Source organism: Scatophagus argus, chromosome 7 (genome assembly GCF_020382885.2).
Source record: "Scatophagus argus isolate fScaArg1 chromosome 7, fScaArg1.pri, whole genome shotgun sequence".
Lineage (NCBI taxonomy): Eukaryota > Metazoa > Chordata > Actinopteri > Scatophagidae > Scatophagus > Scatophagus argus.
The window spans coordinates 10,360,790-10,379,302 of NC_058499.1; the positions used below are offsets into that span (position 1 = coordinate 10,360,790).

The following is an 18,513-nucleotide window of genomic DNA, read 5'->3' on the forward strand; positions in this document are numbered from 1 at the left end:
GATGAGACGTGTCCTCATACCTGCTGCCGTGTCTCTGCAGCTCCTCTTCCCCCTCAGATTCTCTGAAGGACCAGCTGAGACACCACCCCGATGATCGCCCTGGACACCTGAGCCAGGTGAGTCTAAAACACCCGCGGGACAAGAGACACATACTCACTTCTTCCAAAAACACATTCACCCTAAAAATGATCATCTCTGTTTTTTTGATTAATGTTATATTCCCGTCTCATAGTCAGATGTTCAGACTGAGTCCATGCCTCATGTCTGTGTGCCAAATATGGAGATACAGGCAGCAGCTGGTTGGCTTAGATTAGCACAAAGAATGGAAACAGGGGGAAACAGCTAGCCTGGCCTTGTCCAACAGTAACAAAATCCACCTTCCAGCACCTCTAAAGCTCATTAACATGTTATATGTTGTTTAATGAATCAAAAAGTATACAAAAAGTGTAAAAACAATAGTTCACAGTTTCCCAGGCGTTGTGTGTTGGACTGTCTTTGCTTTGGTCCTGAGACAGAATTCCCATTTAAGAGTTAATTCAAGATGTCTGTTACCAAACGGTCCAAATGAATGGCAGTTTGACAGCTTGAGATTGAAGTGAGTCTGAGTTTCTATAACAAGTTATGCATAGATTATGGGATGGTCTGTTCATATTTTCAGCTCTGTCTGCTGTTCTGCACTTTTCAGACCCTGAGTGGAAACCACTACTGTTCATACATGAGAGAATTTAATATCACATCAATATCACAGTGCTCTCATTATCTGTGTATCATTATGTAGCCCCATATGGTATCAGGTGTATCTCGGTGTCTTCTTCCTGTGGCTGTACTTAAAGCACAAATATGAGGTACTTGTACTTGACCAAGTACTTCCATTTTCTGATAATCAACTACTTTACTTGAAATTAATAAACAAGGTATATCAACAAATATAATATGATGTATTATTAGAGGTTAATATAAGATGAGGATGGGGATCTTTACTCCCTGCAACATTAAAATGATGAACACAAAGTATCAATATAACTGAATAACATAACCTAAATTATTTAGAAACAGCCCATTCAGCCCATACTTTTGCTTTGAGCTTATTTTGGTGCACACGCTTTAGAGAGACTTGAGACAGTTTGCAGACAGTTACTCACCGACTCCATCATCCTGTCACTGAATGCGATGCCAATCTCTGTCCTCCAAGGTGCTGATGAAGGAGAGGACAACAGAGCCCCAGTCCTCCAGCCCCCGCTCAGCCAGCACCTTCTCCTCCAGGAATTGCTTCACTGCCGCCCACCACTGCCAGCGGTTGGCAGATCATCAGGTGGGTGGTCTGATCTCGGCCAGTCACTCTCGACATGATGAATTATTTCAGGCATTAAAGGTAAAAGTGGGCAATTACTTTTCTGTGGGACATTGGCCAAGTGAGCTCAACTGGTTTCTGCTGCACACCTTGTCCAGTCCAGGCTGGACTCGCCTCAATCACACTCTGACTGGAATAAAAGAGTAACAAGTATTAATACCACAGTGTAAAATTCCTACAGCATAGTACCCCACAAGTGTGGGGTAAACGTAATGTCTTTGGTCCTAAAATGCAGTAGAGCAGAATTTCAAAGAAGACTGCAATGTATGTGTATATCAAAACTGTGGTTAAGTACAGTATTTGAGTAAATGTACTTAGTTACTTTCCACCACTGCTCTGAGGTGGTTCCTGATTCAAAATTTAGTGAAAGCTCCCACATACTGTGAAGCCTCCACAGTTCCTTAGTTTCCCACTGAGTTGAGTTCACGTGCACAAAACCACTCCTGTGCCGCGCCGCAAACAGACGAATCAAACAGTCCTTCTCCTTTATTTGGACTGCTCCGTTATTGGAAAGAATTTCAGTAAGAATTACCAAATCTGGCCACCTTTCAGAAAAACAAATGGACACAGATGTAGTTTTCCATTTTACAGGCTGTTTATGTCTTGCAAATTCCTTCTCCAGAAGAGCAGGGTATGTTCTTTCATGTTTTAATGGCTCAGAGTGACCGCAGCCCTTTGTGGCAAAAGCACTTTTCCAACACTAATGACATACAGTCACACAAAGCTCTGGCAGCAGTGTGCTACTGAGGCTGTGTGCCCACTGTGTAATTAGTCTACCACTAACTCCTAGTCTGGGGAAACACTCACAACCACATTAAACACTGACGGTTTTTCACCTCTGAGAGCCCCAAGCAGATGGATACGCTCTGGAGGAATCATATAGAGCACAAATGGCTTTCATCAGTCAGTTAGACTTATAGCATTGGTTGCCCATTGGAGGGTATGTGTATGTGTGTGTGTGTGTGTGTGGGTGGGGTGTGTTCTCAGCGGTTTCTGCAGGCGCTGGAAGACCGAGAAGGATTAGATGACAGCCTCTTTGTTGGACTGACTGTCTCTTTTGTGCTCCCGTTACAAGACACATTGCTCTGGGGGGAAAAAAAATCAAAAGGAGCCACCAGCATCAGTGACAACAATGAAAAACTCTCAGCACCTCACGGAAATACCACCGAGAACCACAGGCCTCAAATTTGTAACTCGGGGATGCAAAACTGAGGCTTTATATTTGTTTGAGTATTCCTGCCATCTGGTGGTACCCACTCGGTATTACATCAAATCAAACATTCCTACTAATTTTCATAATAACAGTGCACCAAAGCTATTTTTCATTCAGTTTTGATTTATTTATGCTGCACTCAAGTACAACACCAGAGCAAATTTACTTTCCACTGCTGATTTTTTTTTTTAAACTAATCCATCAGGGCAAAAGCTTATTTGCTCTAATATATAAAATAGTGACACACAGGTGCTGAAATATTCTGCTAAACTCTGTCTATGATCATCCCCATAGAGCAATGACCTCAGTTTACTTCTGATCCATGATCCAAAGGGTTCCTGCAGTCCTGTCTGAAATATGTCCTTTGGCTGTCAGACCAGAACGGACACATGAGGAGGAGGACCTGCTGAAGCCATCACTCAGACTCGAACCAGCCTCATTAGCTGTAGCTGTATCATGCATATGCCTCTCTCATCTACGGAGTAATGACAGTCACCACTAGAGCTCCATGTCACCAGGGTCACATGAAAGCCCTCACACCAAAGGAAGGCCTGTTGGCGACTCTGCATCTGACGTAAAACGTGTTAATCGTGGCAGTAGATGGAGCCAAGAAAGAAGCAGCCTCTGAGGTGTCTCCGTGAACGTATCTGTGTGCGTGTCAGTCTCTGTGATGGGCTGTTAAAAGCCATCAGGGCTGCATGTGCTGAGAACACACTCCAGTGAAAAGGCATATGGTCCTGGTTAAGGCTGGGGGGAAATTGGATTAAAGACATTCTTCTGGAAACCGTCTGAATTGTTCTTGCCATAACAACTGCAAGCAGCTGACACCAATGAGACCACAAATCAGTCTGAAACTAATATTTAGCTTCTCTTTTCATGTCAAGGAAGTCACAGCAGTGGAAAAGAAGCTGATGGAGGGGATCCTGCTGAACATATTTTAGTGCAGAGAAGCGAGAGGAGGAAAGGCTGCTGGCCTGGATTCAATAGACTAATATTATATTTCTTTCCTGAATAAAATACACCAACTGCACCACATGCTTTCCATCACCGGGATGTTGCTCCATTGCTGGCAGCAGGAGACCCTGGTCTGTTGAATCCACACCACCAGGACAGGAAAATCATCTCAGCAAACAGAAGAGAGAGAAAAAACCATACAGGTGTCTAAATCACATTCTCCACTTTGCTAAAAATGATCTTTTAAGTGGAGTCAAATAAGCACAATGACAGCACAAGCCAGAGAAGTGATGAAATTAAGACCACATGTCCAATTCACAGTAAGTCAGTCATATGTTATATGTCCATATGTCACTTTTTTGGAAAAGGACTGAATCTTGGCTGCAGTCACTAAGCTACAATTAGCTGAAATAAAAAAAAGAATGCAGTCTGTGTGTGAAGAAAGTCGGAGAGACGGATAAGTATCTGTTCATCCCAGCAGATACACTACATAGACAAAAGTACTGGGACACCTGACCAATACACCAACAGGACATTGCATGCCAGTGTCTAAACACATAGACATTAATATGCAGTTGTTCCCCCCCTTTGCAGCTATAAAAGCTTCCACTCTTCTCTGAAGGCTTTTCACCTTCCACTCTGTAGAGCATTTGTGAGGTCAGTTGCTGATGCTGGAATAGAAAAGGGCCTTCAACACAAAGTTGCAAGCATAGCATTGTCCAAAATGTCTCGGTATGCCGAAGCATTAAAGTTTCCCTTCACTGGAAGCAACGTGGCCCAAGCCCAAACCCTGAAAAACAGCCACAGGACACCTGAATACAATAATGAAGAGGTGCATCCCAATACTCTTGTCTATGTGGTGTACAGAGTGGCAGAACAGGTCAGTAGTACAGCAGGAATGAGAAAACTGTTGAACTAAAACAGTGATTTGAAGTTATATCTGAATGTAGAAGCTTTAAAGCCCCAAACCACATACACAGCTGCTTTAACTTACATTGTCTGATTGGACCTCTTCTTATATTGTGTGCAGGGTTTCCTGCAGCATTTCACTGTGAAGGTGTCTTGCCTCTGATAACATCAGGAGCCCAGGTTCACAAACACAAGACCACGACTCAATTCATCTATTGTACTAAAGAGTTTGGTTGTTAGTTACCTTTAAACACAGCTGATCATACATTTAACTTTTTCCAACAGAAAAACATGGCTGACAACCCAAGAAAGCCACATCACCTCTTAGCTCTCTTACCTGTAGCAGAAAATGTCTGCCCTCTGGAAGAACTTAAAGGTTATGAGGATAATTTAGCCAAGAGTGTGAGGAGTAGCATGAAACAGACACTGCAGTTCAGACCTGTATCACACTGCTAGCTCGTCGGTCAGGCTAAGTTTCCTTAAGACAAGCTGTGCATTAGCTTTATATTTTCAAATTACCGCGCTCTCTAAAAAACATTTCCAGTTTCCTCAGTATTCTCTACACAGCACTGCAAGCAAACTGCAAATCATTAGCCTCGTGCTTCATTTTGATATCTGTTATCACGGGCCAGCAGGTATCACAGGTGTGTCGTCACCATGGAAACATGGGTCCGAGTTTTGGTTCCGGTTTAAAAATGTTTATTTATTTTTGTGAGACTGCCTAGCTTGCCTTGGTCTAATTTATAAACAAAATTAAAACAGACAAATATTCACAAGAACGTGGTGGATGAACAAACCCAAAACATAATCTCCACCGCCACCGCAGTCATCGTCTGTGACGAGGCGTCGGAATCGGCCCGATTTAAGCTCCACCCACCTTTCACCTGAGCAGGTACCTCATCAAACACAGTGACTGGACGGCCTTTTATATTTGTGATTATAATAAATATACACAGAATACAAGATTATTATCAAATAATTATTTTGTATGAGAACATTATTTGTATATTTATACTGCCTCACCCTTTACTCATTTAATCATTTTGTGGCTGAACCATGCAGTTCATTACTTTAACTGGGAACAGTTAAAACAGTAAAGTAATGAAGTTTAGCCTTAATTCAAGTCTGCTGACATGTTTGACTGCAGGCAGATCACAAACAGCCATTTCTGCACTATTTTGGCAATTTTTTTAGACAAATTTTCCAATTCTTTGACTTTGACCTGGCTGACATAATCATTAGCTGTTCCTGTTAAGGAACAGTGACTGGTCAAAACTTGCTTTTTGGGATTGTAATTTATCCAGTTCTCAAAATGCTCAAATGCTGAATGAGCAGTGAATTTTAATGCTCATCCAATTATCACTGGATTTTGAGAATTTAATCAGAATTGAAATATGTAATAAACATTTTATTGAATTATTGAATGTTAACATTTGACAAATAGCCTTAATTACTGTGTACATTGTTTCAAAATGACAACGTGGCTAATTTACTTTTAATTAAGTTTTCCTAGGTATGAACAATATGTAGCTTATTTCTGAAATGTCCTTCAGAAGAAAACTCAGTTATGCTTTGTGAGACAACCTACTGCTCACAGTAGCCAACAAGAAATTCCACTCCCCTGTAGGTAAAAAGAACAATAAATTCTACCTTGTGCTAATTATTTTAGCTTTTAAACAAAGATGGATCAACAGTTCAGTGAAAATGAAAGAATTTTATTAGAAAATGATGACATCCTACAAGACAAATTTAGCTAGCATCTAAACCAAAACAGGAAACAAACAAAAAATTATCATGATGAAATTCCTTTTATAAAGATCTTGGAAAATGCCAGACAAAACAAGTGTCATAGAAACTAAAAAGCGGTACTCAAAAACATACCAATACAGGAAGAGTGTACTCAGCAGCTTTCCACATGAAAGAAAATTACTTTGTCCAGGGATTAGTGTGACATCTTGCTCTGATTCTTCCCTAAAAATAAACAGATCTTGAACAATCCGTTCTCCAAAAGGCTTTTTGTGAAATCACATCCTTTCGACAGGTAAGAATGTCATCTCCAGAGCTCAACACACAAAGGCTTCAGATCCTAAAATAAAAAAAAACCTAAACTGCCTTGCGGTGGTACTCTGGAGGAGCAACTTCATAGTCACTTGCATTGAAGAGCGATGCGGAGTTCTTTACAAGATACCTGGAAGGGAGCAACATTTTACTCATATGTGCCGCGGGAGAATCAATGGGAATTATTAACAGTTTTGTGAATACTTACTTGAGGAAGTCTTGTAGATAACTGAGCAGCAGAGCAAGGCTCTTCTCATCCAGGGGAGTGTACGCAAGCATGGCTCCGATTCTCACTTAGAAACCCAAACAAACAGGATGTTATACACCAGTGACCTCAAACCTTGTCGTTACTTATGGTAAATCTAGAACTACTTCAATATTTCCAGCTTATGATGCTCACAAGGAGGTAATTCAAGTGAAACTGTAATTCATGCATTTGTGCCTTTCAGACTTGATTATTATGATGTCCCTTTTCTCTGGTCTACCTAGTTTTGTTACTAGAAATGCTCAGCTTGTCCTGAATCTGCAGGTGGAATCTGGACAAAAACTTTTCCATATACATTTTGTCTTCTTAACTTTCTCCAAACAATTTCTTAAAGTGCTACCAATATTGATAATTTAGAGTTTCAAAAATCTCGTAATGATAGCGTGACAGAGTGAAACCAGAACTTCAAGTTCTGTTCCAAAAGTAAGAAAAGCCCATTCAAAATCCTAGTGACATTTGTAAAATTGCTAATAACCAAAAAATCCAGCTGTGTGGTTCATTTCTTATGTCTAGGATGGATGGTCGTTGAAAAAAAAGGAAATATTGTTGTTTACCTAATATTTCTGTTTTTTTGTAGACTTTAAAAAAAAAATAACACTTCCCCATAAGCCCGAGACCTTCACAGGGTAAACACCGAGTCAGCTTCTACTTGATATTACTAATCCTAATTCTAATATTAAAGATGCAAATGTATAATATGTCACACTTTTAACCTGCAATTTCTTGCTTGGGACTGGGCAGATACAAATATTTTTAAGCCTCACTTAATTAAAGCTGCTTGTTGCTATAATAAATACTACATTGGAGTAATGTTGTGCAGCCGTTTTTACCGAAGAGTCTGAGTAGATGAGGAGCGCCGTAGATCTGAGACATAGATGTGTCTGGGTGATTGGCCAGGATGTCCGCGTACTGCGGCCTCTCAAATTTGTAGAGAAGTTGCGTCCCCAGCATGACGTTGAAATATTCCCGGACACCAGCGACCACCTCGTTCACGGCAAACTCCCTGAGCAGTGGAGGAGAAGCAAGATACACCTCTATGACACACAGAGCCTTAAAATAGATTAAAAAAAAAACAAAAACAGCAAGTCATGCTTTTGCACCGCTCGTGCGATCTGCGACATTAACAATGTGTGTTTTTACTTGCTGTCAGAGTTTCCTCTGGATTTCTTGTAGTTTGCATAATCTTCAAGGACTGCGTCAACATTCTTTTTGGCAGGTAGGTGGAAAAGCTGAAGACATGAAACAAAATGACAGAAAGCAGCACGCAAATGAAGAACGTTGGAAATGTTAAGAGTGTAAACACATGAGACAATACTAATGAATAAAATGCTAACACAAAGGTCAAACTTAGATCCTTAATGTCACTGGTTACTAACCTGTTTTTGCCTTGTAATCAGGTCCCAGTCATCCACAAGCCACGGTTTCAGCTCCTCTGGGATTTTTACTTTCACCTCCACTCGATTTATGAAGGTCTCCTCCTGAAGAGACAGGGACAAGTGTAAGAATTCAGCCAAGAGAACGTGCTGTTTAGATCAGCGTTTGCTCAGTGAATGTCAGAAACATTTCTTAACGCTGAGTGTTTCCAGTATATGGCTGCAACTACGGAGAATTAAACATTGTACTTTCAGTAGCAGCTTACTGCTATTGGACATCTGAAACCGCCAAACAGAAATATCATGGAAAGAAACAGACTGATAAACTTACACTTTCAACTGTTGGGTCAACGCGTGCCCTCTTCTTTCGAGGAGGGTGGGTTGGGTCTCCCCCTGAACTTGTCCCTTCTCCGGCACCAGGAGCTGCATGGACGGAAACATACTTAATTAACACGATATCAAGTTTTAGGCCACAATGGCACATTTTAATTTGGAGGATTCATGCATTAGTTTACAATTAAGTAAATACAAACCATATACTTACTCTTTTGTTTGTTCTTTTTGGTTTTCCTACAACAGATACACAAAACACAAGTGTTAAAAATCAAAAATAGGAAATCATTAACAGGTATAACACGACTAAAACAGTTTGGCTGGGGGCATCACCGCACATGACAGGTAAAACGAATAATGACTTGCACTCACACATCATTTTTCTGCGGTGCAGCAGGTATCTTCTTATTTGGCGCAGCACCCCTCATTCTTCCTTCTACATAATGGTCTCTGAATCAAGCCAACAAAACAAGTTCAATTACTCAACAATACATCATTCATACTAAAGGCAGTCAGTCTGTTGAGATTTCAGGACACAGAGTGTTTTTTCGCACGTATGTTTTTGCAAACAGACTGAATGGACTTACTGATTGGCCCTCTGAAGCTCTTTCTGTTTCTGCAGATTACTGTCCACATACTTCAGCACTCTGCTTTCAGGAACCCATTCATCCCAGCTGAAAGACAAAACATGAAGAAGGAAATCAAGCACTTGGGAAATATTCACTTCATTAATCTCAAATATTTGACTAATTTGAAGCAAACACTTACTTTTTGTTCCACCCGCTGTAATGAATAAAGTACTTGATTTGTTTGTCCTTAATGTTTATCTTAACACACTGCAAAGAAAGACATAAATCACTGTTGAAAATCTTTACCTCAGAGACAGACAGGAGGATCACATGATCAGAGAAACTGTCTAACTACTACAGCCTACCTTAGCTTCGTAGAGCAATGGCCCATGAAAACACAGCACTCTTTCACCTGAACAGAGTGTTGGGTCAATTAAAATCAGCATGAGAGCAGTCCAAGTAAAACAACACGAAACTGTAAAGGCCACTAAACTGCTTGCACATGTTGAAGTTTCATGACGAATGTAATAAGAATATCTGAAGACTAAAGTTAGAGAAAAATTACAATAGAAGAGAGCGAATTGTGGTAGACTGAACAATTATTACAGCTTAAATCTAAAATCTTGAATGTCTCAACACATCAAAAACTAACACATCACATTTTATAACTCCTAGTTGCACACTCGGGGACTCATGTTTCCACATTTCACATTGTTTTCAGAGACTAGAGTGAAAAGTTTAATCTAAATTTAATATATGAAATGTAGGGTTAAGCCTAAAATAATTATTTTCATTATCAATACGTCTATTGAATATTTCACTGAATCTAATCAGCCTTTAAAACCCAGACACATTTGTATCACAGAAAAGCAGCAAATCCTCATAATGAGAGGCTGAACCTTTTTGCTACCTTTTGTTACCTCGATACTGATAATAAAGGTCGCAGTTGATGACTTCAAAATGACCAAACGACCAATACACAATCAATAAAGTGACTAATCATTACTATCATGACAAAGAGAATTACTTAATGACTTAATAATTTGCATAGGTTTGTTGAGTAGTAATTAATACATACTAAAACCTTAAATTATAACGTCTGAGATTATTCGTCCCATTTGAAATAAGTAACTTGATACTAACAATTAATGAACTCACTGATCACCCAATAAATATAAGACATACATTACAACTGATTCCTGAAATACTGTCAAGCTTAACTAGAGAAAAGTTGATTCGCCACAACAGCAAAGACCAGTGAAGTACTTTCCATACATAAGGCACTTGGCCAGTCTAAGACAGCTGCTTAAAATCCCAATAAAACCCCAGTACACCAACTAGAACTCAGCTAACTATGAGAACAGGGAGATGGGCGGCGGAATCAATCAATGAGGGGCTAACGCTGCATGAATGAAGCTAGTCCTTTTAATCAGCTAGAGACAACATAACTAAGAATTCAAACCACGGACGTTGCCCAGATAATACCGCTGGCGTTACGATATGTTTTTAGAAATAAATGCTTAGTATGTGACTAACAAAAATTATCACGACCTCTTTTGTGCACAACAATGAGGGCTAACAATGCTAGCCGTAGCGGCATTTCCGACCATAACGCTAGCTAACATTTTGGACATTTCCGACGGCCCCAGCACTGAGCGGGACCACGGATCTGTCAGAAATGTAACGGACAACTTGTTACCTTCTTGAAATTTAGGCTTAGGGTCCTGTTTCGGCGCCATTCACGGATTAAACTTTAAAAATATGGGAAAAATCGCCAGCTCCCATTCCAGTCTGAAACGGCGCCGCTCACTAAAAACGTCATAATCAACTGCGTGACGTCTTAATACCGCGACTAGATGCGTTCAAAACGCCAAGCGCTAAATGTAGACGGAATGAAAATAACCCCATTTTTGAATACTTCTCACGTACTCGTTTCTTATTATTTGTGCTGATTGTGGGGGTATCTTAACAGTTGCGTGTTTTTTGAAAAGTAATTTCCCAACTAAACGATAAATCGTGAAACCGTAAAAGACTTAATTTTTGTCAATCTATTCCAAGCTGGACCCATGAATTGTACGTGAGTGTGTTGATTACGGTCATACGATGAACACATACCCGATAGGCTGTTAAATTCAAATAAGATCCCTGTGCGGGCAGTAGAGGGTACTCAAGAAATAGAGATCATGAGTCCAGATTCTCATTGTTGTTCACACCACTTGGATGCAGAGGGCTTGCGGTGAGGTAACAGTGTTGCACAGAGCCTGCTCAAAAGCACTCGATAGCTCAGAGAACTGAATTTAATTCTTCAGGAGGCTTCATGTTTGTCACTCTCCAGTGCTTTCCAACTGAAACCCAGCCAGACTGGTAGTAGATGAGATTTCTAATGTCTACTCAATCTCAATGGACCCTGACTTGTTATAAAGTTGGGGTTTCGCTACAGTTTTGGTTTTATTACTCTCTTCTGTCTGCTGGCAGCAGTTTGAAATGCATCACAGATTCTTATTCAATCAATAATTTGTAGTAGACTTTGCCTATTTATCACAGCCAAAAGCAATATTACAAATACAACGTGGGGGAAAATAAGCAAATACATTTACTCCATGTATTTTCATTTTAGGTAGGTTACTTCATATTTCTACTCCACCACATTTAAGGGGGGGGGGCACTAGAAGCTGTACACCACGTTTATTTGACACATGTAGTTAGGAGTTATTTTAAATATCACTCTTGCATGAAAAACATGAAATGAGTGTGTTGTACATTTAAGTAAAAGTAGTTAAAATTAGTTCTACTTCCACCAGCTACATTAAAATTGCACTGTTCCTTGAACCAGCAATTATGTTAGAATTTATCACAAATGACAGTTAAAATCTCTGCAGGTCTTCAGTGACATTTATTATATATTATATTATTATTTGTAGTATTTCCTGTTGTATTAACATGCTGACAAAGCAGTACAGTTTGAAGGATGCCAACCCATAACTGAGTCAGGCATCCCGGGCCTCTCAAGTGTTCCTGCAGGGCAAATGAACCCTCCTGTGTCAGATTTATAATGTACTACTGTCCTATGCTGCCACCTGGTGTTCAGAAAGGATTCTGGTGCCAGTTGATTGGAGCAGATGCACATGCTCAAGTGTGCATTGTATTCTTCCAAGTGTATATAACATAACAAACTGGTACTTCAAAGGAATTTTATTCCCGAGTGTACAGTGAAGTCAGGAGAGCTCAGTTTTGTCAGTGGCAGGAACGGAATCAAACACACACACAAACAGTGTGTAGTGAACAAAAATCAATATTGTGACAGTTTCACAATATCTATTCACGTACCAAGTAACACATGTGACAAAGTAGCTTTGGTGACCCATGTATACCACACTTCATGCATACATAAAAGCATGGAAAATGTTTAAATATGATCACTAGAGCTAAATATTAAAAAGTTCAGACTATTGCACAACAGCCAGGTGAGCACAGAGGGAAGTGATCACCGGAGCAGCAGGCAGCTGCTTTTAGGGTTTTCTACGTCTGTAAAAGGAGACACAGTTAATCAAATACAGCGTATTGCAGAAGAAATGCTTTTCTCACATGTGGATCTATGAAAGGCAACTATCAAAGATTAGTTGGTGATCCCCTGATGTTCATAGCCAGGAGTCATGTTTGATCCAGCCTGCATCTCTACAGCCACAGAGCACTGCAAAAAAGACAAATACAGCCCCAAATGTATGCTGGTGTATTGGTAAATTTGGATTAACCCGAATGATGGTGTCAGCTAAGAAACACATTAACAGCAACACAATGAAGAAAACACAAAATGAATTAGCAACTAGTCGGATAACTGTTTGACTTGTTCTGCTTTTCTTTATGATGCAACCGGCAGTCTAGAACATTTAGATCACTACAAAAGCAAAACAATCATTAGATAATGAAAATGTTGTTTTTGTGACCCCAAAGTATATTAAATTATGACCAATTTTGCAGAATCATGAGATTGACTACAACAACGAGAAACATACATTCATATGTGTTTTAGACTTGATGCAAAGCTTCCACACACGTGTAAATTGAAGCTCATTACATGATTGTTCTGCTTTCTAAACCGAGACACACATGCAGTGGCAGTTTATTGGAGACTAATCAATATAATCATCCTACCCTCGTCTCCACATCAGTCCAGGCTCCATCTGTTTCATCTCCTTTGGCAGGTTTGCCTTCTGAAGATCTTCTTTTGTGGCTTCAGAGGCAAATGTAAAAGGAAAAGAAAATGTTAAAATGCCACTAAACATCTGGCCAACCTGTAGCTAACAACTGGCTGTAGGCTGCTACCTCGGGACTGTGGTGAGCTCCTGTTTCAGGGTCTCAATGTCGGTGAACTGGACCGCCTGTCCTCCCCCTCTGGTTTTAATCACATCACCCTGAAAAATAAAGAACACAGGAGAAAATATCGATAAATGTCCTATTATGTTTTGCAGTACTGTATCCATTGTGAAAAACACATTATTAATTAGTAGTTTATAAGCAAAGATTTGTGGCAGTGGTGTTTAAACCCCCCCTCGTCTTTTATGTGTGCCCATTACTCAATAATGCTGGAGATGCATCGACTGACTGACCAGGGACTGGAATCACCCATTTTTCAGTGTTCTCGGCCTGGACCTGAGACTGGCCTTCAGTCTCCCCTGTCTCCGATTCCAACCCGGTCTGTTTTACACATGCGGCACACACCATACGCACAGTGGCACAGGCAATAACGTCACAGCCACACACCAATAAGTTCTTCACCGTGAGTGAAGAAGACGCAAAGCTCACAATTCCTCAAACACACAAGGCCAAAGTAAGCGTGGGGCACTACCACAAAAACGTTCAGAACAACAAACCTAATCAGATACTTAAAACACCATCATGCAGCTGAACGTGCCCAGTTTGAAGAGGCTAGCAAAGGAAAACCACCTAAAGCTAAAGCTAGCTAGAGCTCAGTGCCAGAGACAAGACAGCAGCCTCTTCTGTCTTTCCTTGATATAAACAGTGAAAAAACCAACGCAATTATGAGGAAAATTCATGGCCCTGGATGATCAGTCGCTCTCCATAGTTGAGAACAGAGGCTTCAGAAATCTGATAAATTACCTCAGCCCTGTTGAATTTACAAGCATACTGTGAAATGTCATGTAACTGACATTTGTTTCGTTACATATATATCTGTTGCACCTGCTTTTTGGTGGCAAAGTAAAATCTGTCAGATAAAGTCGGGTGTACATCTCATTTTCATTTCAATTTCTATTTGTAGCTCAGTTGCAGAGCACTTTATTCTGAGAGGAAATTGCAAAGTTTTAAAAATTTATTTTATTATGAAAGTAAAATTTTGCCTCCAATAAAAGATGATTTTTTGTTTGTATAAGCTGTCAATTATAGTTCTTAGAAAGAAAACTGGAATAGGCAAAAATTGGTATTAGCAGGTTACACTTGTAACCTAGTAAAATATGTGTAATTGTGTACATTACCTTAATGAGTTTAGTCTGTATCTCGCCATCGGAGGCAAGCTCCTGATGTGTTAACACGTATCTGTCACACTTCGACAGGGCCTTCTCACTGGGTGCAGACACCTGGATGGCATTGGGGATGACGGGCTGCAAAACCGTACCGAGGTCCATGCTGGAGGAGGGCTTGTGGTCCACCCACTTCTCCCCAGCAACACAGCGAGAACGACGGTGCAGGGGCCGCACCGGTGTCACCGTCTACACAGCACGGTGGCAGTTAAAAAAGATAAATAAATAACATATCATACATACATAAAAGCAAAGGATTACATTAAAACTGGTGAATAGCTGGGAATATCTCCGGTTGTAGGATCTCATAGAATGTGCTTTCAATGTGAACAGCCAGACTTCTACAGCTAGACACTTAAAAGCCTCATCAGGGGTACCAGTTCTCATTATACAACCTCATGCTGCTGCCTGTAGCTAACTCACTGACCCTGTGGCTTCGCCTATTTAGGTCTACATCAAATGTTGGGGAGTTGGCCTCCTCTTCCTCTCTAGTGCAACATGCAGCTCTCCTCCTGGCCCGGCTGCCTGAGGTGGCTGCAGGGGACTGAGTTCTTGTGGGTGTACTAGTGGAATGGTAGCCCTGCTGCTGCTCCCATGCAGAGATGGAGCTTATCACAGACAAAGAGCTACTGGGGCTGGGGAGGGGGCAGACGGGCCTGGGATTCATTTCATTTTCTTCAACTCCAGTGGGAGTGACTGGCCTGACATGGGACGAATCAACAGGGCACTGGGGAGAAAAGTGACAAGATGCACGGCGCAATTACAAGCACGTATGGTTAGAGAGATAGTACAAAGAAATCAGTGAAGCATAAAATGTTACCGGATCTGGCAGAACAAGAACAGCAGACACCTGTAGAGCCTAATATAGACAAATAAAACAGCCTTCTAACTTAAATTCTAACTTTGTGATGCACTGTTATAATTTAGCTGAAACTATGAAAGTGTTATTTTTAAAGCAGCGAAATTAGTAAATCAATCAAGGAGCTGACCAACAGAAAATAGTGATGTGATTAATCATTGAGGTTACTGTTCAAGCAAAATGACAAATATTTGATAGAATAAGTTGCTTTTCCTTGTTTTACATTATATCAAACAGCATTTTGGGGTTCTGTACTGTTGCCTGGAGATCTCATGATGCCACTACGGACTAAAGGATATTGTGATAGCTAGATCAAATAATTAATAGAAGAAATAGTCAGGAGCAAAGCAGGTGCTCCACATGCGCACTGTCAATACAACGTACAGGGAGAGGCGAGGGCGAAGCTGATCTCTTCGCGGGGAGGCGGTCCTCTCTAGAGGGCCTCTTTGGCTGTGTATTACGCGGTGGAGGATCGAGACGACATGTGGTCTTGCTCTCCGTCACGATGGCCTTCAGCTGCTTCAGCTTCTCATCTTTCACCCAGAGTTTGTTTTGCATCTCCAGCTGCATCGCTTGAACACGTCTGTCCTGCACAGCAAAAGGTAAAATGTTGGAGTGCATAAATAAAGTGTAGAAATGATCACTGAGGAAGCTGAAGCATGAAAAACAAATAACCCAAGGCAGTAAACAGACTATAGTACACAAAGACTACTTAGTTTAATTCAACATTTGTTTTGTAAGAGGAGTAACTCACACATTCTTTCTCCCACTTGAGCTGGGTGTCTGTGACCACGCCATGCATGCGCTGCTCCATGCGTCTCTTGTCAGACAGCTCCCTCTGCAGCCTGTGCTCTCTGGTATCCAGCTCCTGCTTCAGTGATCGCTTGTCATCCTCATAGATTTTAGTTGTTTTCTGCAGGATGTCAATCTGGCACAGAACCATGTCAGACATTTAAGAAAATGAGAAACATCTACAAAGCAGCAAGTCGTGCGAGGGTTAAATGATTTAGTGTCTCACCTTGTGTTCCTGCGTCTTGGTTCTTTTCTCCAAACGTTGGATCTCTGCCTTGTTGTTCTGGATGATTTTGTCCTTCTCTAGCAATTTGCTGTTTTGTTCATGAATAAAATTGTCTTTGGAATTGAAGTTGTTGTCCAGGTCCTGAAGCATGGACTTCATCATGTTTGCTAAAATTACCATGAAGGGGAGAACATGTGAGCAAAATAAGAAACCCAACTTTTCATGTCACCGTGAAAGCCGAGAGGGAAGGACTGAGCTAAAACGTGAGCAGGCACCTGCTTTGCTGTATTCGTCGATCATCATCTGCCTGATCCTGTGTCTGTTCTGCAGAGCTTCGATCAGCCTGGGCAGAGTGATGTCGTCGTGAGGGTCGGTCAGCTCAGAGGAGGGTAGAGGTGGGAGGCTGTGCACCAGGTGGCTTATAACAGAAGGCACATCTGAGGAAGCAGAGAGAACCAACTTGACTATTTGAATTAATCATGTAGGTAATAAACGTACAAAATAGTCCCCATATGAGATGTACATATTCAGTATGTGCAAACACATATACTTACCCTTTTGTTTGGCATGTTTTGTTTTTCTACAATGGAAAATTTTCAAAAAAGAAAATTAATAACAGGTATAACATCCCCAAAAACAGTTTGGCAGGAGGCATCACAGCAGATAACAGGTAGAATAAGTAATGACTTGCACTCACACATCATTTTTTTGCATTGCAGCACATATCTTCTTATTTGGCGCGGCACCCCTCATTCTTCCTTCTGCCTATTGGTCTCAGAATTAAGGAAACAAACACGTTCAATTGCTTAAGAATACATCATTTATATTAAAAGTAGTCAGTTGGCTGTCAGGAAATTTCAAATTTTGCATATTTTTTGCAAAAACTTGTATTTTTTCAGTACAGCTGTCAAAGCATACACACGTAATGCCCTGTTCTGTGTGTCTCGGTATGTTGTAAAACATTTCGTTCTTTTCTAAGTATTTAAATATTATAAACCGTGTTCACAATGAAGAACACCATGTTCTAATACAATTAGATGATGACTGTATTTTGTCTTAACTGCCCTCTCTATGGACCTAATTACATCGAAGTTTATAAATGACTTTTAAACCAGACTGGAGTCAAACGTTTAATTTAGTAGCAGCCTTGATGTATGAAACGCAGGGCTGAGCCTAACTTTAAAATTATGTTTTTAAATCAGTTAATCTATTAAATATTTTATGCAATCTCTAACACCCAGAGACATTCATTTAACAATTATTATGTTTTGTTTGAGGGATTAGTTAGCTATTGATTTTCAAAGGATCAATCCACAATCAAATAAATACTCATTATTTCTTCCTTAATGAAGAAAATCACTTCATGACCTGAGCTTGAGAACTGGCGGCGTATTACCTTCAGAAAAGTTACATGGGTTCCTGCTGAGACATTTGTAATTAGTAATATCATAATTAAGTCTAACATTCTGTGTATTATTTTAAATAAGTAACTTGATACTGTCTTATTATACTGTACTAACAAAGACCAGTGCGGTACCTTCAACACAATGCATTTGGCACATCTTACTGTAGAGTGGCGAGAATCAATATGGCGCGAACACTGCATGAAAGAAGCTAATGCTATCCGTTAGCCGGTGTCAACACCACTGGAAATTCAGACCTGACGTTTCACTAAGTTCAATGTGTGTATGAAAGGAATGTATAAAAAAATGCTCACAACATAACCGACGAACAATGCTTCATATGTACTAAGTGGCCATGTACTAATAAGTGGCGAATGAAAATGATGAAGCCGTGTTTTTTGGCTGATGTTAGCTGTCCAACGGCGGCAGTTAGCTAACATTTTGGGCCTCTCTTACGGCTCCAGCGCTGACAGAGACAACAGATCTATCAAAAATGAAGTCAGTCGACTTCTTACCTTCTTCAAATTCAGGTTTGGTGTCCTGTTTCGGCGCTGTTCATTGAATAAACTGTCAAAATACGGGAAAATCGCTAGCTCCCATCTAACAGCTCATCTAAACACATTAGTCACCGGTTTAAATTGTAATTTAGACAGTGTGACTGTGTTTTATTC

At 40.5% G+C, this 18,513-nt stretch overlaps 2 protein-coding genes and 1 long non-coding RNA gene across 3 annotated transcripts; all 3 read right to left on the reverse strand.

Annotated features, from left to right (window-relative positions):
• Positions 1–2,665: 2,665 nt before the first annotated feature.
• LOC124062289 lies at positions 2,666–4,646 on the reverse strand. Its single transcript, XR_006843892.1, has 2 exons — positions 4,513–4,646; positions 2,666–3,686 (listed from the first exon to the last, which is right to left on the reverse strand). It is a non-coding gene; the product is annotated as an uncharacterized LOC124062289 (long non-coding RNA).
• Positions 4,647–6,121: 1,475 nt separating this feature from the next.
• Positions 6,122–10,879, reverse strand: morf4l1 (mortality factor 4 like 1). Its single transcript, XM_046395155.1, has 12 exons — positions 10,725–10,879; positions 9,391–9,437; positions 9,225–9,292; positions 9,044–9,130; positions 8,829–8,906; positions 8,668–8,693; positions 8,455–8,546; positions 8,127–8,228; positions 7,891–7,979; positions 7,581–7,753; positions 6,694–6,778; positions 6,122–6,615 (listed from the first exon to the last, which is right to left on the reverse strand). Exons 1-12 carry the CDS (start codon positions 10,762–10,764, stop codon positions 6,531–6,533), a joined length of 972 nt encoding a protein of 323 aa, XP_046251111.1. The 5' UTR covers positions 10,765–10,879; the 3' UTR covers positions 6,122–6,530.
• Positions 10,880–12,202: 1,323 nt separating this feature from the next.
• LOC124062439 (kinesin-like protein KIF23) lies at positions 12,203–18,007 on the reverse strand. The gene is made up of 14 exons (XM_046395204.1): positions 17,977–18,007; positions 17,836–17,858; positions 17,137–17,204; positions 16,994–17,019; positions 16,715–16,876; positions 16,440–16,606; positions 16,176–16,349; positions 15,806–16,009; positions 14,990–15,289; positions 14,518–14,751; positions 13,349–13,437; positions 13,178–13,256; positions 12,646–12,716; positions 12,203–12,550 (listed from the first exon to the last, which is right to left on the reverse strand). Exons 1-14 carry the CDS (start codon positions 17,999–18,001, stop codon positions 12,535–12,537), a joined length of 1,638 nt encoding a protein of 545 aa, XP_046251160.1. The 5' UTR covers positions 18,002–18,007; the 3' UTR covers positions 12,203–12,534.
• Positions 18,008–18,513: the final 506 nt, after the last annotated feature.

Bases quoted from the DNA above. Each gene is read 5' to 3' on its own strand.
- LOC124062439 (XM_046395204.1), bottom strand. From the start codon at position 18,001: ATGTGCCAAATGCATTGTGTTGAAG. The intron at 17,859-17,976 runs GTACCGCACTGG...ATGTCTCAGCAG, and splicing joins CCAAATGCATTGTGTTGAAG to GAACCCATGTAACTTTTCTG. The intron at 14,752-14,989 runs GTCAGTGAGTTA...CGTGCTGTGTAG, and splicing joins TAAATAGGCGAAGCCACAGG to ACGGTGACACCGGTGCGGCC.
- morf4l1 (XM_046395155.1), bottom strand. From the start codon at position 10,764: ATGGCGCCGAAACAGGACCCTAAGCCTAAATTTCAAGAAG. The intron at 8,229-8,454 runs GTAAGTTTATCA...CTGTCTCTTCAG, and splicing joins TTGACCCAACAGTTGAAAGT to GAGGAGACCTTCATAAATCG. The intron at 6,616-6,693 runs GTAAGTATTCAC...GCTCCCTTCCAG, and splicing joins TATCTACAAGACTTCCTCAA to GTATCTTGTAAAGAACTCCG.